This window comes from Carcharhinus amblyrhynchos, unplaced genomic scaffold, assembly GCF_965287045.1.
Source record: "Carcharhinus amblyrhynchos unplaced genomic scaffold, sCarAmb.v2.hapA chromosome_114, whole genome shotgun sequence".
Classification (NCBI taxonomy): domain Eukaryota; kingdom Metazoa; phylum Chordata; class Chondrichthyes; order Carcharhiniformes; family Carcharhinidae; genus Carcharhinus; species Carcharhinus amblyrhynchos.
Genome location: NW_027649854.1, coordinates 68,122 through 91,148, shown reverse-complemented (window position 1 = coordinate 91,148; position 23,027 = coordinate 68,122). Strand labels below are relative to the sequence as shown.

Sequence of the window (23,027 nt, the reverse complement as noted above, 5' to 3'; positions counted from 1 at the left end):
TGCAATCACATCCTTCCGATAATGTGGTGACCGGAATTGCACGCAGTGCTCCAGCTGTGGCCTCACCAAAGTTCTATACAACTCCAACATGAGCTCCCTGCTTTTGTAATCTATACCCCGATTGTTAAAGGCAAGTATCCTGTGTGCCTTTTTCACCATCCTACTCACAGGTGCTTCCACTTTCAGAGATCTGTGGACAAACATGGCAAGCTCCTTTTGTTCCTCAGAACTTCCTAATGTCCGACCATTCATTGAGTACTTCCTTGTCAAATTACTCTTCCCAATGGGCAGCACGGTAGCACAGTGGATAGCACTGCTGCTTCACAGTTCCAGGGTCCTGGGTTTGATTCCCGGCTCGGGTCACTGTCTGCGTGGGGTTTGCACATTCTCCTCGTGCCTGCGTGGGTTTCCTTCAGGTGCTCCGGATTCCTCCCACAGTCCAAAGATGTGCGGGTTAGGTTGATTGATCACGCTAAAATTGTCCCCTAGTGTCCAGGGATGTGTAGGTTAGAGGGATTAGTGGGTAAATTACGTAAGGATATGGAAGTAGGGCTGGGTGGGGTTGTGGTCAGTGCAGACTCGATGGGCCAAATGGTCTCTTTTTACTGTAGAGTTTCTATGATTTCTATGATTTCAAAGTGTATCACCTCACACTTTTCAGGGTTAAATTCTGCCTCCCATTTATCCGCCCATTTGACCATTCCGTCTATACCTTCTCGTAGCCTAAGACTCTCCACCTCACTGTTAACTATTCAGCCAATTTTTGTGTCATCCACAAACTTACTAACCCTACCCCACATAATCATCAATGTCATTTATATAAATGATGAATAACAGGGAACCCAGCACAGATCCCTGTGGTACTCCACTGGACACTGCCTTCCAGTCACTAAAGCAGCTTTCTCTCATCACCCTCTGTCTCCGACAACTGAGCCAGTTTTCAAGCCACTTTATCGAATTACCCTGGATCCCGCGTTCTTTACAAGTCTTCCATGTGGGACCTTGTCAAAGGCTTTGCTGAAATCCATATAAACTACATCAACCGCACTCCCCTCGTCTACACACCTGGTCACCTCCTCAAAAAATTCTATCAAATTTTTGCATCATGCATCAAATGCATGACCTCCCTCTGATGCTGACTCTCCATGATCAAGCTTTGCCTCTCCAAGTGGAGATAGATTCTCTCCTTCAGAGGTTTCTCCAATAGTTGGTCTGTAGTTCCCTGGTTTATCTCTACAATCCTCCTTAAATCACGGAACCACATTAGCTGTTCTCCAGCCGTCTGGCACCTCCCCCGTGGCCAGAGAGGAATCTCCTCCCTTGCCTCCCACAGTAGCCTAAGGCACAACTCATCTAGGCCTGGAGATTTATCCACTTTTCAGGCTGCCAATACTTCCAATCCCTTGTCCTTCCCTATATCATACAGTCAGAGTCACGCGGCATAGAAAAGGCCTTTCGGCCCATCGAGTCTAGAATATAGAACATTACAGCGCAGTACAGGCCCTTCGGCCCTCGATGTTGCGCCAACCAGTGGAACCAATCTAATGACCCTCTAACCTAAACTATTCCAATGTTATCCATATGCCTATCCACTGACCATTTGAACGCCCTTAAAGTTGGCGAGTCCACAACTGCTGCCGGCAGGGCATTCCACACCCTTACTACCCTCTGAGTAAAGAACCTACGTCTGATATCCGTCCTATAAATACCACCCCTTAATTTAAAGCTATGTCCCCTTGTGTTAGCCATCACCATCCGAGGTAAAAGGCTCTCACTGTCCATCCTATCTAACCCTCTGATCATCTTGTATGCCTCAATTAGGTCACCTCGTAACGTTCTCCTCTCTAACGAAAACAACCTCAAGTCCCTCAGCCTTTCCTCATAAGACCTTCCCACCATACCAGACAACATCCTGGTAAACCTCCTCTGCACCCTTTCCAATGCCTCCACATCTTTCTTATAATGCGGCGACCAGAACTGTACGCAATACTCCAAGTGCGGCCGCACCAGAGTTTTGTACAATTGTAACATGACCTCACGGCTCCGAAATTCAATCCCTCTACCAATAAACGCCAAGACAAAGCTAACACACCGTACGCCTTCTTGACAACCTTATCAACCTGGGTGCCAACTTTCAGGGAGCTATGCACATGTACCATGAGATCTCTCTGCTCGTCAACACTGCTAAGAGTCCTTCCATTAGCCCTATATTCTGTACTCCTGTTATTCTTACCAAAGTGAATCACCTCACACTTTTCCGTATTAAACTCTCAGCCCAGCTCTGCATCTTATCTATGTCCCTCTGCAAACTGTAACATCCATCCTCACTATCTACAACTCCTCCGACTTTCACTTTGATAGGGTTGTACTATAGGCCCCCAAATAGTCAGCGGGAAATTGAGGAGCAAATATGTAAGGAGATTATAGATAGTTGCAAGAAAAATAGGGTAGTAATAGCAGGGGATTTTAATTTGCCCTACATGGACTGGGAGAGCCATAGGATTAGAGGGTTGGATGGAGAAATTTGTTGAGTGTATTCAGGAAGAGTTTCTCATTCAGTATGTGGACGGCCCATAGAACATAACAGCACAGAACAGGCCCTTCGGCCCACGATGTTGCGCTGACCAATTAAAAAGCAATGACCCTCTAACCTAAACCTATCCCTTTCCATCCATAAACCTATCCACGGATCTCTTAAATGCCCCCAAACTAGGCGCATTTACAATTGCAGCAGGCAGGGCATTCCAATCCCTCACCACCCTCTGGGTAAAGAACCTACCCCTGACATCCGTCCTATAACTACCCCCCCTTAATTTAAAGCTATGCCCCCTCGTGCTAGCTTTCTCCATCCGAGGAAAAAGGCTATCACTGTCCACCCTATCTAAACCTCTAATCGTCCTATATGTTTCAATAAGGTCCCCTCTTAGCCACCTTCTTTCTAACGAAAACAACCTCAAATCCCTCAGTCTCTCCTCATAGGACCTCCCCTCCATACCAGGCAACATCCTAGTAAACCTCCTCTGCACCCTCTCCAATGCCTCCACATCCTTCCTATAATGTGGGGACCAGAACTGCACACAATACTCCAAGTGCGGCCGCACCAGAGTTTTGTACAGTTGCAACATGACGCTGCGGCTCCTAAATTCAATCCCCCTACCAATAAACGCCAAGACACCGTATGCCTTCCTAACAACCTTATCTATTTGATTCCCAACTTTCAGGGATCTATGTACACATACACCTAGATCCCTCTGTTCATCCACACTATTCAGAGTCCTACCGTTAGCCCTATACTCTACACATCTGTTATTCCTGCCAAAGTGAATTACCTCACACTTTTCCGCATTAAACTCCATCCTCCACCTCTCGGCCCAGCTCTGCAACTTGTCCAAGTCTCTCTGTAAACTATGACACCCTTCCTCACTATCTACCACACCTCCGACTTTGGTGTCATCAGCAAATTTACTAATCCACCCAACTATACCCTCATCCAGATCATTTATAAAAAATGACTAGAGAGGGGGTAAAACTTGACCTCCTCTTGGGAAATAAGGTCATAGAGTTATAGAGATTTACAGCACAGAAACAGGCCCTTCGGCCCAACTTGTCCATGCCACCCTTTTTTATAAAACTCCTAAGCTAATCCCAATTGCCCACATTTGGCCCATATCCCTCTATATCCACCGTACCCATGTAACTGTCTAAACGCTTTTTAAAAGACAAAAGTTGTACCCGTCTCTACTTCTACCTCTGGCAGCTTGTTCCAGACACTCACCACCCTCTTACTAAATGGTAGTAAGCTTTTTCCGCTACAAGAAATGGATAGAACGAGGGGTCACGGGCTTAGGGTGAGGGGGGCTAGGTATAAGACAAATATTAGAGGGCAGTTTTTCACGCAAAGGGTAGTGGGGGTGTGGAATGCACTGCCGAGTAAGGTGGTGGAAGCAGGCACGCTAGGGTTGTTTAAGAGTCACTTAGACAGCCATATGAGCGGGCTACATATAGGGGGATATAGTAGGCCTTACTGAACATTGTAGGCTTGGGAATACGTTTTGCCTCAGGAATGTTAGTCTTTGCCTGTTTAATAATGAATTTTTTTGTCTCCACAGGCATTTAAGTCCAGCAAGGGGCATGCAGGCGGCAGGTTGTAGTGGGCTGCTCTTGGATGTTGCTTCGGGAGTTGCCTATTGCTTCATGTCGTTAGTGTGCTTAAACTGGACCATCTCGAGGACAACATGACAGCTCAGAGACTATCTCTGTTGCTGTGCGGACACATGGATTTGGGCCTGTGTCTGTGGGAGTTTGCACGTTCTCCCCGTGGTTGCGTGGGTTTCCTCCGGGTGCTCCGGTTTCCTCCCACATCCCCCAAAGATGTGCTTTTAGGCTGATTGATTGGGTAACAAATTGTCCCTAAATTGGACCTCCCTGATCCTCGCACGTTAGGCGTAGACTAAAATCATGAATAGGTCACTGAGATAGTAGGACGGCGGCGCGGGCTCGTTGGGCCGAAGGGCCTGTTTCCCGTGCTGTGTTGTTCTTTGTTCTTTGTTCCTCTGAGTGGAAGAATTGCCCTTATGGGCACTTTTGTATCTCTCCCCTCTCACCTTAAACCTATGCCCTCTAGTTTTAGACTCCACTACCTTTAGGAAAAGATAGAACATAGAAAACTACAGCACAAAAAGGCCCTTCGGCCCACAAGTTGCACCGATCACATCCATACCTAGATATTGGCTATCTAGCTGACATTAAAGGGCGAAAAGCTGCGGCATGCTACGATGCAGAGGGACCTGGGGGTCCTTGTGCATGAGTCGCAAAAACCCAGCCTGCAGGTGCAGCAGGTGATCAGGAAGGCAAATGGGATGCTGGCCTTCGTAGCGAGGGGGATAGAATATAAAAGCAGGGAGGTCTTGCTGCAACTGTCCAGGGCACTGGTGAGTCCGCAGCTGGAGTACTGTGTGCAGTTTTGGTCGCCGCACTTGCGCAAGGATATTCTGGCCTTGGAGGGAGTGCAGAGGAGGTTCACGAGGCTGATACCGGAGTTGAGGGGGTTGAACTACGAAGAGAGGCTGAATAGACTGGGCTTGTACTCGTTGGAGTTTAGAAGGATGAGGGGGGATCTTATAGAGACGTATAAGATAATGAAAGGGATGGATAGGGTAGAGGTAGAGAGATTCTTCCTGCTCAGAAAGGATAGCAGGACTAGAGGGCACAGGCTCAAGATAAGGGGGGGGGGCAATTTAGAACGGAGTTGAGGAGGAACTTCTTCACTCAAAGGGTGGTGAATCTCTGGAATTCTCTGCTCGTTGAAGTGGTGGAGGCTGCCTCGCTAAATATATTTAAGACACGGGTAGATAGGTTTTTGGTAGGCAAGGGGATTAAGGGTTATGGGGAGAAAGCGGGAAAGTGGAACTGAGCCACTTCAGATCAGCCATGATCTTATTGAATGGCGGGGCAGGCTTGAGGGGCTGGATGGCCTACTCCTGCTCCTATTTCTTATGTTCTTATTTCTTTCTTATGATATGTGCTTCTTATTATTTTGTAGACCTCTGTAAGATCACCCGTCAGCCTCCTACGCTCTAGAGAAAAAAGTCCCAATCTATTCAGCCTCTCCTTATAACTCAATCCATCAAATCCCAGGGGCATCCTCGTAAATCTTTTCTGCACTCTTTCTAGATTAATAATATCCTTTCTATAATAGAGTGACCAGAATTGTACACAGTATTCCAAGTGCGGCCTTACCAATGTCTTGTACAACTTCAACAAGGTGTCCCAACTCCTGCATTCAATTTTCTGATTCCACCTGCCATTCGTCAGCCCACTGGCCCAATTGATCAAGATCCCATTGCAATCCAAGATAACTTTCTTCACTGTCCACCATGCCACCAATCTTGGTGTCATCTGCAAACTTACTAACCATGCCCCCTATATTCTCATCCAAATCATTAATATAAATGACAAATAACAGTGGGCCCAGCACTGATCCCTGAGGCACACCGCTGGTCACAGGCCTCCAGTTTGAAAAACAACTCTCTGCAACCACCCTCTAAAACTTCTGTCAAGAAGCCAATTTTGTCTCCATTTAGATACCTCACCCAGGATCCTCTGAGATTTAACCTTATGCAACAACCTACCATGCGGTACCTTGTCAAAGGCCTTGCTAAAGTCCATGTAGACATCAACTGCACTGCCCTCATCTACCTTCTTGGTTACTCCTTCAAAAAACTCAATTAAATTTGTGAGTCATGATTTTCAACTCACAAAGCCATGCTGACTGTCCCTAAAAAGTCCTTGTGTCTCTAAATGCCTGTAGATCCTGTCTCTCAAAATACCTTCTAACAATTTACCCACCACAGATGTGAGGCTCACTGGCCTGTATTTCCCAGGCTTTTCCCTGCAGCCCTTTTTAAACAAAGCCACAACATTTGCCACTCTCCAATCTTCAGGCACCTCACCCGTGACTATCGATGATTCAAATATCTCTACTCGGGGATCCACAATTTCCTCCCTAGCCTCTCAGTGTCCTGGGATAAACTTCATCAGGTCCCAGGGATTTATTTACCTTGATGCACTTTAAGACTTCCAGCACCTCCTTCTCTGTAATATGTACACTCCTCAAGACATCACTATTTATTTCCCCAAGTTCCCTAACATCCATGCTTTTCTCAACAATAAATACTGATGAGAAATATTCATTTAGGATCTCACCCATCTCTTGTGGATCCGCACATAGATAACCTTGTTGATCCTTAAGAGGCCCTACTCTCTCCCTTGTCACTCTCTTGCTCTTTATGTATTTGTAGATGACAGAAGTGTTAGTGAGGGATCACTTTGGGACCAGTGACCATAATTCTATTAGTTTCAAGATAGCTATGGAGAATGATAGGTCTGTCCCAAAAGTTACAATTCTAAATTGGGGCAAAGCCAATTTTGATGACATCAGGCAGGAACTTTCAAAAGTTAATTGGGGGAGTCTGTGGGAAGGAAAAGGGGTATCTGGTAAGTGGCACGCTTTCAAAAGTGTGTTACTAGGGTTCAGGGTAAACACATTCCTCTTAGAGTGAAGTGCAAGGCTGGCAGAAATCAGGAACCCTGGATGACTCAGGATATTGAGGCCCTGGTCAAGAAGAAGAAGGAGGTGTGGGACAGAAGGAAATTTGGCTGATTGGATAAGTAACTGGCTGTCTCATAGAAGACAGAGGGGGGTGGTGGAGGGAAAATTTTCAAACTGGAGGCCAGTTACCAGCGGTGAACCTCAGGGATCAGTACTGGATCCACTGTTATTTGTCATTTATATTAATGATTTGGATGAGAATATAGGCGGCATGGTTAGTAAGTTTGCAGATGACACTAAGATTGGTGGCATAGTGGACAGTGAAGAAAGTTATCTCCAATTGCAGCGGGATCTTGATCAATTGGGACAGTGGGCTGACGAATGGCAGATGGAGTTTAATTTAGATAAATGCAAGGTGATGCACTTTGGTAGACTGAACCAGGGCAGGACTTACTCAGTTAATGGTAGGGCACGGGGGAGAGTTACAGAACAAAGAGATCTAGGGGTACATGTTCACAGCTCCTTGAAAGTGGAGTCATAGGTGGACAGAGTGGTGAAGAAGGCATTCAGCGTGCTTGATTTCATCGATCAGAACATTGAATACAGGAGTTGGGACGTCTTGTTGAAGTTGTACAAGACATTGGTAAGACAAGACTTGGAATACTGTGTCCAGTTCTGGCGGGATTGTGTTCAGTGCAGACTCGATGGGCCGAAGGGCCTCCTTCTGCACTGTAGTGTTCTATGACTCTATGACTATTTTCCTGGAGTGTAGAAGGCTGAAGGGTGATCTTATAGAGGTCCATACAAGAATGAGAGGCACAGATCAGCTAGATACTCAATATCGTTTCCCAAAGGTAGGGGAGTCTAAAACTAGAGGGCATAGGTTTAAGGTGAGAGGGGAGAGATACAAAAGTGTCCAGAAGGGCAATTTTTTCACACAGAGGGTGGTGAGTGTCTGGAACAAGCTGCCAGAGGCAATACTAGAGACAGGTACAATTTTGTCCTTTAAAAGGCATTTGGACAGTTACATGGGTACGATGGGTATAGAGGGATATGGGCCAAATGCAGGCAATTGGGATTAGCTTAGGGATTAAAAAAAAGGCGACATGGACAAGTTGGGCCGAAAGGCCTGTTTCCAGCTGTAAATCTCAATGATGTCTATGGGAATTATGAGGCTATCAGGCAGGAAATTAGAGGCTTAAATTGGAAAGAGGTTTCCTCAGGGAAATGTACGGAAGAAATGCGGCAAATTTTCAGGGAATATTTGTCTGGAGTTCTGCATAGCAACGTTCCAATGAGACAGGGAAGTTATGGTAGGTTACAGGAACCATGGTGTACAAAGGTTGTAATAAATTGAGTCAAGAAGAAAAGAAAAGCTTGCAAAAGATACAGAGAGCTCGGAAATGTTAGAGATCTAGAAGAGTATACGGCTAATAGGAAGGAACTTAAGAAGGAAATTAGGAGAGCCAGAATGGGTCATGAGAAGGCCTTGGCAGGCAGGATTAAGGAAAACCCCAAGGCATTCTACAAGTATGTGAAGAGCAAGAAGATAAGATGTGAAAGAATAGGATCTATCAAGTGTGACGGTGGGAAAGTTTGTATGGAACCGGAAGAAATAGCAGAGATACTGAATGAACACTTTACTTCAGTATTCACAGTGGAAAAGGATCTTGGTGGTTGTAGCGCAGACTTGCAGCGACCGAAAAGCTTGAGTATGTAGATATTAAGAAAGAGGATGTGTTGGAGCTTTTGAAAAGCACCAAGTTAGATAAGTCGCCGGGACTGGATGGGATGTACCCCAGGCTACTGTGGGAGGCGAGGGAGGAGATTGCTGAGCCTCTGGCGATGATCTTTGCATCATCAATGGAGACAGGAGAGGTTCCGGAGGATTGCGGATGTTGTTCCTTTATTCAAGAAAGGGAGTAGAGATAGCCCTGGAAATTACAGACCTGTGAGGCTAATCTCAGTGGTTGGTAAATTGATGGAGAAGATCCTGAGAGGCAGGATTTATGGACATTTGGAGAGGTAATAATATGATTAAGAATAGTCAGCATGGCTTTGTCAAAGGCAGGTCATGCCTTATGAGCCTGATTGAATTTTTTGAAGTCGTGACTAAATACATTGACGAAGGAAGAGCGGTGGATGTGGTTTATATGGACTTCAGCAAGGTGTTTGATAAGATGCCCCACACAAAACTTCTTGAGAAAGTGAGGGGGCATGGGATCCAAGGGGACATTGCTTTGTGGATCCAGAACTGGCTTGCCCACAGAAGGCAAAGAGTGGTTATAGATGGGTCATTTTCTGCATGGAGGTCAGTCACCAGTGGAGTGCCCCAGGGATCTGTTCTGGGACCCTTGCTGTTTGTGATTTTGATTAGTGACCTGGATGAGGAAGTGGAGGGATGGGTTGGTAAGTTCGCTGATGACACGAAGGTTGGTGGTGTTGTGGATAGTCTGGAGGGATGTCAGAAGTTGCAGCGAGACATAGATAGGATGCAAGACTGGGCGGAGAAATGGCAGATGGACTTCAACGCAGATGAATGTGTAGTGGTCCATTTTGGCAGAACCAATAGGATGGCAGAATATAATATTACTGGTAGGACTCTTGGCAGTGCGAAAGATGAGAAGGATCCTGGGGTCTGAGTTCATAGGACGCTCAAAGCAGCTGCGCAGGTTGAAGCTGTGGTTAAGAAGGCGTATGGTGTACTGGCCTTCATCAATCGAGGAATTGAGTTTAGGAGTCGGGAGGTAATGCTGCAACTTTATAAGACCCTTGTCAGACCCCACTTGGAGTACTGTGCGCAGTTCTGGTCGCCTCATTACAGGAAGGATGTGGAAGCTATTGAGAGGGTGCAGAGGAGATTTACAAGGATGTTGCCTGGATTGGGAGGCATGCCTTATGAAGATAGGTTGAGGGAGCTCGGCCTTTTTGCCTTGGAGAGATGAAGGATGAGAGGTGACCTGATAGAGGTTTATAAGATGTTGAGAGGTATTGATCGAGTCGATTCTCAGAGGCTTTTTCCCAGGGCTGAAATGGTTGCCACTCGAGGAAACAGGTTTAAGGTGCTGGGGAGTAGGTACGGGGAGGTGTCAGGAGTAAGTTTTTCACTCAGAGGGTGGTGGGTGAGTGAAATGGGCTGCTGGCAACAGTGACGGAGGTGGATTCGATAGGGTTTTTTAAGAGACTTTTAGATAAGTACATGGAACTTAGTAAGATAGAGGGTTAGAGATAAGTCTAGTAATCTCTAAGGTAGGGACATGTTCGGCACACCTTTGTGGGCTGAAGGGTCTGTATTGTGCTGTAGTTCTTCTATGTTTCTATGACTCCATCCCAGGCAGCATCCCTGGGGAATCTCCTCTGCACCCCCTCCAGTGCAATCACATCCTTCCTATACTGAGGTGACCAGAGCTGCACACAGTGCTCCAGCTGTGGCCTAAACATTACCTCCTTGCTCTTCTAGTCTATACCACGACTGATGAAAGTAAGTGTCCCATGAGCGTTAACTATCCTGTTCACCTGCTCTGCCTCCGTCAGGGATCTGTGAATAATTGCCCCAAGATCCCTCCATTCCGCTGAGCTTCCTGCCATTCATTAAATATTCCCTCATCTTGTTCCTTCTTCCAAAGTGCATCACCTCATACTTACAGGGTTAAATATCATCTGCCATTGCTCTGCCCATCTGATCAACCCATCCATATCTCCCTATAACCTACGACCTTCTTCTTCACTATTAACCACCCGCCTAACCTTGGTGCCATCTGCAAACCTGCTTATTATTCCCTTCACGTTATTATCTATAGCATTTATGTATAAAACAAAAAACCAGAGTCCCAGTTCTGATCTCGCTGCACACCAGCCTCCAGTCACTAAAACAGCCCTCTCCCACCTCCCTTTGTGTCCTATTACTGAGCCAGTTTCAGGTCCATCTCACCAAGTTTCCTGAAATCCATCTGCTTTCACTTTCTCAATCAGCCTCACATCACTTCCCTGCTCCACACACAATCACATTCTTAAAACATTCAATCAAATGTTAGGCATGACCTCCCTCTGGTGTCGTCTATCCCTGATCAAGCTTTGCCTCTCCAAGTGGAGATAGATTCTCTCCTTCAGAGGTTTCTCCAATAGTTTCCCTACCACTGAGACTCAATGTCAATTTGCTCAAGAACCTCTCAGTCTTTCTGTCTGAATTCCAGACCATCGTTCTCATTCTCTGGGGTGTGAAATATTCATTCAACACCCTACCAATGTCTTCTGGCTCCATCCACAGATTGCCCCCTTGCTTCCTAACAGGCCCTACTCTTTCTTTGGTTATCCTCTACCCATTAATATATTTATAGAATATCTTGGGATTTTCCTTACTCTTACCAGCCAGAGCTTTCTCATATCCCCTCTTTGCATTCCTAATTGTTTTCGTAAGCTCCATCTTGCACTTTCTATACTCCACTGATTCTCTCCCCAGCCTCTCGCTCCCCCAGTCCCTCCCCCAATCTCTTGTTCCCCCAGCCTCTCACTTGCCCAGCTTCCTGCTCCCCCACCCTCTCCCCCACCCCCTGTCTCCCCCGCTCTCCAGGATTTGTCTGTTGATGTGACAGTCCTTTACCACATTCCTTTTCATCTGAGCCATCTTGACAGTCAGGTTGAAGGTTACACAGTTGATGCAGAGCAATGCACTCTCCACTGGCACAGAGGAACTGTTTCACGGAGCACGGGCTGGTGGGGAAAATCTGAGCAGAACCACTCGGTGTTGGAGTCACTGAGGAAGGGATGGAGCCTAAAACAAAGCCAGGAACCAATGAGAATTCAACAGCAACAACCTGCATTTATATAGCACCCTCAACCTAAAAAACCATCCAATAGGATCACTTGCAAACGAAACGCTGCATAGGGAACTAAAATATAACATTCCTTCTGGAGAGGGAGGGAGACAGAAAGCAGGGAACTGTTAGCTCTTTAGTCTCTGTTGATTCCTGGATCTACAAAAGGCATTTGATAAAGTGCCACACAAAAGGTTCAGAGGATTGAGAAGAGTTTGTGACAGTGTATTAGCTCAGATTGAGGAGTGATTACCGGATAGATAACAGAGTGGGCATAAATGGGGCATTTTATGGCCCCTCCCCTGTGATTATGGTGTGTGAGTATGGGGCATCCATCCCCCACAGCCCACACTTAGATTCTGTGCAAAAGGATTGCATTTGTCTTCTTAAACCATCTCACTGACCCACCCCGATACCTTCAGGTACCTGTACATATATTTCTATGTTTCTCTGAGTTCCAGTAAGTGTTGTAACTGATGCTATTGAAACACCAATGATTCACAATTTACATTCATAATTTGGACAAAGGAATTAAATACAATATCTCCAGATTTGCAGATGACACTAAGTTGGGTGACAGCGTGAGCTGTGAGGAGGATGCTAGAGGCTGCAGGGTGACTTGGACAGGCAGGCTGAGCAGGCAAGTTCTTGGTAAGAACAAACAAAGAACAAGGAACAGTACAGCACAGGAACAGGCCCTTCGGCCCTCCAAACCTGTGCTGCTCGTGCACCCAACTAGACCATTCGTTTGTATCCCTCTATTCCCAGTCTGTTCATGTGGCTATCTAGATAAGTCTTAAACGATCCCAGCGTGTCCGCCTCCACCACCCTGCTTGGCAGTGCATTCCAGGCCCCCACCACCCTCTGTGTAAAATACGTCCCTCTGATATCTGTGTTGAACTTCGCCCCCCTCACCTTGAACCTGTGACCCCTCATGATCGTCACCTCTGACCTGGGAAGAAGTTTCCCACTGTTCACCCTATCTATACCCTCATAATTTTACACACCTCTATTAGGTCTCCCCTCATTCTCCGTCTTTCCAGGGAGAACAACCCCAGTTTACCCAAGGCGGCTCAGAGGGGACCTTATTGAAACATATAAGATGATAAGAGGTTTGGATAGGATGGACAGTGATAGCCTTTTTCCTCGGATGGAGAAAGCTAGCACGAGGGGGCATAGCTTTAACTTAAGGGGTGGTAGTTATAGGACGGATGTCAGGGGTAGGTTCTTTACCCAGCGGGTGGTGAGGGATTGGAATGCCCTGCCTGCTGCGGTTGTAAATGCGCCTAGTTTGGGGGCGTTTAAGAGATCCGTGGATAGGTTTATAGAACATAGAACATAGAACATTACAGCGCAGAACAGGCCCTTCGGCCCACGATGTTGCGCCGACCAGTTACAAAAACAATGACCCACTAGCCTATACCAATCCCTTTTCGTCCATAAACCTATTCATAGATCTCTTAAACGACCCCAAACTAGGCGCATTTACAACTGCAGCAGGCAGGGCATTCCAATCCCTCACCACCCTCTGGGTAAAGAACCTACCCCTGACATCCGTCCTGTAGCTACCCCCCCTTAATTTAAAGCCATGCCCCCTCGTGCTAGCTTTCTCCATCCGAGGAAAAAGGCTATCACTATCCACCCTATCTAAACCTCTAATCATCTTATATGTTTCAATAAGATCCCCTCTTAGCTGCCTTCTTTCCAACGAAAACAACCCTAAATCCCTCAGTCTCTCCTCATAGGACCTCCCCACCATACCAGGCAACATCCTAGTAAACCTCCTCTGCACCCTCTCCAAAGCCTCCACATCCTTCTTGTAATGTGGGGACCAGAACTGCACACAGTACTCCAAGTGCAGCCGCACCAGAGTTGTGTACAGTTGCAACATGACGCTGCAACTCCTAAATTCAATCCCCCTACCAATAAACGCCAAGACACCGTACGCCTTCTTAACAACCTTATCTACTTGATTCCCAACTTTCAGGGATCTATGTACACATACACCTAGATCCCTAGATCCATAAATCCCTAGATTTATGGATGGAAAGGGTTTGGTTTAGGTTAGAGGGTCATTGCTTTTTAACTGGTCGGTGCAACATTGTGGGCCGAAGGGTCTGTTCTGCGCTGTAATGTTCTATGTTCTACGTTCTATCTCTCCTCACAGCTAAAATACAATATAATGTGGATAAATGTGAGGTTATCCACTTTGGTGACAAAAACAGGAAGGATAAGGCTCGATAAGGTGCCTCACAAAAGGTTGCTGCAAAAGATTAGGGTGCACGGAGTTGGGGGTAAAGTGTTAGCGTGGATAGAGGATTAGCTGTCTAACAGGAAGCAGAGAGTTGTAATCAATGGGTGCTATTCTGGTTGGCAGTTGGTGACTAGTGGAGTGCCACAGGGATCGGTGCTGGGGCCCCAAATGTTTACCATTTATATAGATGATCTGGAGGAGGGGGCTGAGTGTAGGGTAACAAAATTTGCTGATGACACAAAGATGAGTGGAAAAGCGAATTGCGTGGAGGACGCAGAAAGTCTGCAGAGAGATCTGGATAGGCTGGGCGAGTGGGCAAGGACCTGGCAGATGGAGTATAATGTTAGCAAGTGTGAGGTTATCCACATTGGAAGAAATAATAGTAAAATGGAATATTATTTAAATGGTTAAAAGCTGCAGCATGCTACGGTGCAGAGGGACCTGGGGGTCCTTGTGCATGAGTCACAAAAACCCAGTCTGCAGGTGCAGCAGGTGATCAAGAAGGCGAATGGGATGCTGGCCTTTATAGCGAGGGGGATAGAATATAAAAGCAGGGAGGTCTTGCTGCAACTGTACAGGGCACTGGTGAGGCCGCAGCTGGAGTACTATGTGCAGTTTTGGTCCCTGTATTTGCAAAAGGATATATTGGCCTTGGAGGGAGTACAGAGAAGGTTCACCAGGCTGATACCGGAGATGAGGGGATTAACTTATGAGGAGAGATTGAGTAGATTGGGCCTGTACTCATTGGAGTTTAGAAGGATGAGGGGGGATCTTATAGAGACGTACAAGATAATGAAGGGGCTGGAGAGGGTAGAGGTAAAGAGATTCTTCCCGCTTAGAAAGGATAGCAGAACTAGAGGACACAGCCTCAAGATAAGGGGGGGGGTGCAGTTTAGATCGGAGTTGAGGAGGAACTTCTTCACTCAAAGGGTGGTGAATCTCTGGAATTCTCTGCCCGTTGAAGTGGTGGAGGCTACCTCGCTAAATATATTTAAGTCACGGGTAGATAGGTTTCTGATAGACAGGGGAATTAAGGGTTATGGGGAGAAAGCGGGAAAGTGGAACTGATCCACTTCAGATCAGCCATGATCTTATTGAATAGCGGGCAGGCTCGTAGGGCTAGATGGCCTCCTCCTGCCCCTATTTTCTATGTTTCTATCTAAAGTATTGAATAAAGAGAAAAGATTTTGAGGTGAAGAGAAATTTCTTCACCCAGTGGGTGGTGAATATGTGGAATTCACTCCCATAGAATGTAGTTGATTTCAAGAAGAAATTAGATATCGCTCTTGGGGCCAAAGGGATCAAGGGATATGGGAGGGGAGGAGAGGGCGGGGGAATGTGGATATTGAATTCAATGATCAGCCATGTTCAAAATGGCGTGCCTTATGGAGATAGGTTGAGGGAACTCAGTCTCTTCTCCCTGGAGAGACGAAGGTTGAGAGGCGACCTGATAGAGGTTTATAAAATGTTGAGAGGAATAGATAGGGTGGATTCTCAGAGGCTATTTCCCAGGGCTGAAATGGTCGTTACGAGAGGACACAGGTTTAAGGTGCGGGGAAGCAAGTACAGAGGAGATGTCAGGGGTAAGTTTTTCACTCAGAGGGTGGTGAGTGAATGGAATCGGCTGCCGTCAGTGGTGGTAGAGGTGAACTCGCTGGGGTCTTTTAAGAGACTTCTGGATGAGTGCATGGGATTTAATGGGATTGAGGGTTATAGATAGGCCTGGTGGGTAGGGATATGATCAGCGCAACTAGTGGGCCAAAGGGCCTGATTGTGCTGTAGTGTTCTATGTTCTAAAATGAATGATGGAGCAGCTCAAAGGGCCGAATGGCCTACTCTTAGCTTCTATTTTCTATTCATGTCCTGGGCCTCGGCTCCTCCCTCTGTGACTGGATCCTGAACTTCCTAACCCACAGACCACAATCAGTAAGGATCGGCAACAACACCTCCTCCATGATCATCCTCAACACTGGGGCCCCACAAGGCTGTGTTCTCAGCCCCCTACTATACTCCTTATACACCTATCACTGTGCGGCCAAATTCCTCTCCAACTCGATTTGCTGATGACACCACCGTAGTGGGTCGGATCTCAAACAATGACGAGACAGAGTACAGGAATGAGATAGAGAATCTGGTGAACTGGTGCGGCAACAATAATCTCTCCCTCAATGTCAACAAAACAAAGGAGATTGTCATTGACTTCAGGAAGCGTAAAGGAGAACATGCCCCTGTCTACATCAACGGGGATGAAGTGGAAAGGGTCGAGAGCTTCAAGTTTTTAGGTGTCCAGATCACCAACAACCTGTCCTGGTCCCCCCCCACGCTGGCACTATAGTTAAGAAAGCCCCACCAACGCCTCGACTTTCTCAGAAAGCTAAGGAAATTTGGGTGAGTGTGAGGTGTATGTGAGTAAATCAGATTCTGGTTATCCAAAAAGCTGATTCAGGTTTTGAAAGTAAACTGAATGAGGAGAGATTTTTACCAGTGCGAGCTGGCCGGATTTCAGTCAGCGCGATTTCGAATTCACTCACCGCAATGTTGCTCATCTGAGGCATCCAGACAGTCGGGATTTCCATCACACACTAATTCCACATCAACACAATCCAGTGATTCACACTTGAACTGATCCGGGAGGCAAAGAACCCGGAGGATTGGGGGTAACTTATCCCACAACACAGTGATCTGATCTGTGGGGGATAAGGACAGAAGGATAGGTCAGAGAGAGGCAGGTGGAGAGGGGGGGTCACGGGGAGAGGGGGGGTCACAGGGCGATGGGGCAGTGAGAAGGCAGTAACGAGAAGTACGGGAGTGAGAACAATGTGAAATATGAAGTGGAGATGCCAGCGTTGGATTGGGGTGGGCACAGTTAGAAGTCTCACAACGCCAGGTTAAAGTTCAACAGGTTTATTTGGAACTTTCAAAGATCAAAGAACAAAGAAAATTCCAGCTCAGGAACAGGCCCTTCGGCCCCTCCAAGCCTGCACCGACCATGCTGCCCCCGACTGAACTAAAACCCCCTACCCTTCCGGGGACCGTATCCCTCTATTCCCATCCTTTTCAAGTACTTGGCAAGACGCCCCTTAAAACTCACTATTGTATCCGCTTCCACTCCCTCCCCCGGCAGCGAGTTCCAGGCACCCACCACCCTCTGTGTAAAAAATCTGCCTCGTACATCTCCTTTAAACCTTGCCCCTCGCACCTTAAACCTGTGCCCCCCAGTAATTGACTCTTCCACCCTGGGAAAAGCTTCTGACTATCCACTCTGTCCATGCCTCTCATAATCTTATAGACTTCTATCAGGTCTCCCCTCAACCTCCATCGTTCCAGTGAGAACAAACCAAGTTTCTCCAATCTCTCCTCATACCTAATGCCCTCCATACCAGGGCAACATCCTGGTAAATCTTTTCTGTACCCCCTCCAAAGCCTCCACATCCTTCTGGTAGTGTGGCAATCAGAATTGAACACTATATTCCAAGTGCGGCCTAACTAAGGTTCTATAATCAGGAGGGCAAAAAGGGGACACAATTGTTCTGGCAGATAAGGCAAAGGAGAATCCAAAGAGCTTCTACAAATACATAAAGGGCAAAAGAGTAACAAAGGAGAGTAACAAGTGCCACTTAAGGATCAACAAGGTCATCTATGTGTGGATCCACAAGAGATGGATAAGATACTAAATGAATATTTCTCATCAGTATTTACTGTTGAGAAAAGCATGGATGTTAGGGAACTTGAGGAAATAAATCGTGATGTCTTGAGGAGTGTACATATTATAGAGAAGGAGGTGCTGGAAGTCTTAAAGTGCATCAAGGTAGATAAATCCCTGAAACCTGATAAAGTGTATCCCAGGACACTGTGGGAGGCTAGGGAGGAAATTGCAGGTCCTCTAGCCGAGATATTTGAATCATCGATAGTCACGGGTGAGGTGCCTGAAGATTGGAGAGTGGTAAATGTTGTGCCTTTGTTTAAAAAGGGAAAAGCCTGGGAACTACAGGCCAGTGAGCCTCACATCTGTGGTGGGTAAATTGTTGGAAGGTATTTTGAGAGACAGGATCTACAGGCATTTAGAGACACAAGGACTGATTAGGGACAGTCAGCATGGCTTTGTGAGTGGAAAATCATGTCTCACAAATTTGACTGAGTTTTTTGAAGGGAACACCAAGAAGGTAGATGAGGGCAGTGCAGTTGATGTTGTCTACATGGACTTTAGCAAGGCCTTTGACAAGGTACCACATGGTAGGTTGTTGCATAAGGTTAAATCTCACGGGATTCAGGGTGAGGTATCTAGAACATAGAACACTCCAGCACAAACAGGCCTTTCGGCCCACAAGTTGCGCCGATCACACCTATACCTACCAAGCCATAGAAATATCTGTAACTCCCAATCCCATTAGATCCCATGTACTCATCCAGAAGTCTCTTAAAAGACCCCAGTGAGTTCGCCTCTACCACCACCGATAGCAGCCGATTCCACTCACTCACCACCCTCTGAGTGAAAAACTTATCCTTAACATCTCCTCTGTACTTGTTTCCCAGCACCTTAAACCTGTGTCCTCTCGTAGCCACCATTTCAGCCCTGGGAAATAGTATCTAAATGGAAACAAAATTGGCTACTTGACAGAAGCCAGAGGGTGATTGTAGAGGGTTGTTTTTCAATCTGGAGGCCTGTGACCAGCGGTGTGCCTCAGGGATCAGTGCTGGGCCCACTGTTATTTGTCATTTATATTAATGATTTGGATGAGAACATAGGAGGCATGATTAGTAAGTTTGCAGACGACACCAAGATTGGTGGCATAGTGGACAGTGAAGAAAGTTATCTCCAATTGGAATGGGATCTTGATCAATTGGGCCAGTGGGCTGACGAATGACAGTGAGAACAAACTTGTTCCAGACACTCATTTAGATAAATGTGAGTTGATGTATTTTGGTAGATTGAACCAGGGCAGGACTTACTCAGTTAATGGTAGGGCATTGGGAAGAGTTACAGAACAAAGAGATCTAGGGGTACGTGTTCATAGCTCCTTGAAAGCAGAGTCACAGGTAGACAGAGTGGTGAAGAAGGCATTCAGCATGCTTGGTTTCATTGGTCAGAACATTGAATACAAGAGTTGGGACGTCTTGTTGAAGTTGTACAAGACATTGGTAAGGCCACACTTGGAATACTGTGTACAATTCTGGTCACCCTATTACAGAAAGAATATTATTAAACTAGAAAGAGTGCAGAAAAGATTTACTAGGATACTACTGGGACTTGATGGATTGAGATATAAGGAGAGGCTGGATAGACTGGGACGTTTTCCCTCTGGAATGTAGGAGGTTGAGGGGTGATCTTATAGAGGTCTATAAAATAATGAGGGGCACATATCAGCTGAACAGTCAATATCTTTTCCCGAAGGTAGGGGATCTAAAACTAGAGGGCACGTAAGGTGAGAGGGGAGAGATACAAAAGTGGAGAGAAGGGCAATTGTTTCACACAGAGGGTGGTGAGTGTCTGGAACAAGCTGCCAGAGGTAGTCATAGAGGCGGGTACAATTTTGTCTTTTAAAAAACATTCATATAATTATATGGGTAAGACGGGTATAGAAGGAAATGGGCCAAATGTGGACAATTGGGACTAGTTTAGAGGCTAAAAAAAGTGGCAGCATGAACACATTGGGCTGAAGGGCCTATTTCCATGCTGTTAACCTCTATGACTCTTAACCAAAGCAGGACTAGGGAGAGTTGGACACACAGTGGTTAGCACTGCTACCTCACAGCACCAGGGACCTGGATTTGATTCTCACCTTGGGTCACTGTTTTGTGTGGAGTTTGCACGTTCTCCCTATGTCTGCATGGGTTTCGTCCAGGTGCTCCAATTTCCTCCCACATCCAAACATGTGCAGGTTAGATTACTTGGCCATAATAAATTGTCGCTTCGTGTCAGAGGGAGTAGATAGGTGATATGTGTGGGGTTATGGGAATACGGGCTGGGTGGGATTGTGGTCAGTGCAGACTTGATGGGCCAAATGACCTCTTTCTGCACTGTAGGGATTCTATGATTCTATGAACACCCCCCATCAGCCTTTGCTGCAATCTGCACAATCAGGTGGCAATATCGAATCCTGCACATAAGACTTGCAGTTGTAAATGCGCCTAGTTTGGGGGCGTTTAAGAGATCTGTGGATAGGTTTATGGACGAAAAGGGTTTGGTTTAGATCAGTGGGTCAGTGTTTTTTTTTAAAAAAAACTGGTCGGCGCAACATCGTGGGCCGAAGGGCCTGTTCTGCGCTGTAATGTTCTATGTTCTATGCCCAGAGGGGTGAGGTGATGCATGTGGGAAGGTCAAACAAAGCAAAGGATTACACAAGAAATGGGAGGATACTGAGAGGTGCAGAGAAAGTGAGGGTCCTTGGAGTGAGTGTCCACAGGTCCCTCAAGGTAGAAGGTCAATAAGGTGGTTAAGAAGACAGATGGAATCCTTTCATTTATTAACTGAGGAATAAAATATTGGAGCAGTGAGGCGATGTGGATCTGTATAAAACACTGGCTCTGCTACAGCGTGTGCAGTTTTGGTCACCACAGCGCAGAAAGTATTCTTGCAGTCCACAGAATATTGACAAGGATGTCACCAGGGCTGCAGCTGTGAGGAACGATTGGGAAGGCTGCAGTTGTTCTCCTGGCAAAAGAGGAGGATTTGACTGAGATATAAAAACCCGTCACAGGCTCGAATTGAATGGACCACCACAATGGAATTGTACTGTTCTAGAATCAGAGGATCCTACAGTGCAGGAAGAGGCCATTCAGCGCACCGACCACAATCCCACCCAACACAATCCCATTCATGTAATCCCACATATTTATCCTGCCAATCCCCCTCACCTACACATCCTGGGACACTAAGGGGCAATTTATGGCCAGTGAACCTAGCCCAATATCCAATAGGTTAGTAAGATTTTTAAACCATTACACATTCAGGCACTGACAGAACTACCAGCATTGACTTAAATGAAGTTTAATAAAACATAGAACAGTACAGCACAGTACAGGCCCTTCAGCCCTTCAGCTTGGCATGTTGTGCCGAGTTATGTCCAAACCCAAGATCAAGCTATCTCACTCCCTAACCTTCCGGTTGCTCCATGTGCCTATCCAATAACTACTTGAAAGTTCCTAAAGTGTCCAACTCCACTACCACAGCAGGCAGTGAATTCCACACCCCAGCTACTCTTTGAGTAAAGAATCTATCTCCCACCGTGAACCTTATAGTTATGCCCCCTAGTAACAGCTACATCCACCTGAGGAAATAGTCTCCGCACATCCACTCTATCAATCCCCCTCATCATCTTATAAACCTCTATTAAGTCGTCTCTCATCCTCCTCCACTCTAAAGAGAAAAGCCCTACCTCCCTCTGGCTTTCCTCATAAGACCTACCCTCCAAACCAGGCAGGTAAATCTCCTCCATGCTCTCTCCAATGCTTCCACATCCTTCTTATAGTGAGGTGACCAGAACAGCACACCAACGTCCGGTATAGTTGCAGCATAACCCCACAGCTCTTAAACTCAAACCCCCTGTTAATAAACACTAACACGCTATCAGCTTTCTTCACGGCTCTATCCACTTGAGTGACAACCTTCAGAGATCTGTGGATATGAACCCCAAGATCTCTCTGTTCCTCCACATTCCTCAGAACCCTGCCGTTGACCCTATAATCCGCATTGAAGTTTGTCCTACCAAAATGAATCACCTCACACTTATCAGGGTTAAATTCCATCTGCCACTTTTCAGCCCAGCTCTGCGTCCTATCAATGTCTCAAAAGCAGTTTAGAGCAGGTTTATGAGCTGACAAGAAAGCAGTTTACACACAAGATACAGTAAGAGATTTAAACAAGTGTTTCTGATTTTCTGCTGATATTTTGAATATATTAATTTTTTAAGGTATAGTTTTACTTTAGTCAAAGGCAATTTGCCACAAAGCATCATGGTAAAGGACATTAGGATAAAACCGTCTTCCAAAAGAATGTTTAGACATTGAGAATATGTAAGATTTATCAATAGAGTTTTGGACGGGTAGAACATTTAGAACATTTAATCATATTTGATGAATAGGGTTTATTCACTCTCAGATAAGATGGATGCATGCCCAGGCATAGAGTCATGGGTTAGTCTGGTTTGGCAGTGATCTATAGAGGAATTCATGGGAACATACATTTGAACTTTGAGCTAGCATCTGAAGTAACACAGGAAGTGGGGTCAGCCAAGAATTTATTTGTAGATTTTCAATACAATAGAAATTTTAGCTTAAATCAAAAACCTCACAGAAGCGGGAAAGTCTGAGTGAGGAGTTCCAGAAAGTGGAATGAGTGGAGGGAGTGCAAAATTTACAATCAGCCTATTGGGTAACAGCACTGGACAAGTTCGGGCTATTTGACAATGATAGCAACACACGGCTGGATTGTGAGGAGTGGATGTTTAAAGTTAGTGAATGAATCATAAGACTGGGAGAAGTATTTCAGAACACAAAACACAGCCTGCTGCAAAGGTTGAATGTGGGAATTTGGGAAGCAGATGGGCTCAAGGGCAAAATCGGCTCCTTCCCCTAAACTGAGAGATCGTTATCGTTCGAGATAAGGGGAATAATCCAGTGAAATAAATGAACATTAAAGGAAGGGAACAGGTGTGTGATGTACAGGTGAGATATGGGGAAATGAGCAGGGTAACAGAGGCATTACAAAAGAGGTGGCCATGAACAGAGTGGGACAGAATTAAAGGTGGGATTTGTTTGATGGATACAGAGAACGACAATGGTGATTAAAAGAGATGTTTGAAGGGATTGTAAAAAGTAAGACACCATTTTGACGGGAGGCTATGGATGAAAGAAAAGGAAGGGATAAGATTGACACGAACAGAGATTTGACAACACTGGGTTCTGAGTT

General features: G+C 46.1%; 1 protein-coding gene across 1 annotated transcript in view; it reads right to left on the bottom strand.

The window, feature by feature from the left end:
- sspo (SCO-spondin) overlaps window positions 1-23,027 on the bottom strand; it is a gene marked incomplete at its 5' end in the record, with an annotated part of 592,643 nt that overhangs the window by 501,972 nt on the left and 67,644 nt on the right. Inside the window, 2 exons of the mRNA XM_080183006.1 lie at window positions 11,652-11,804; window positions 16,651-16,806. Coding sequence (XP_080039132.1) covers window positions 11,652-11,804; window positions 16,651-16,806 — 309 coding nt within the window. The remainder of the gene's footprint in view (window positions 1-11,651; window positions 11,805-16,650; window positions 16,807-23,027) is intronic.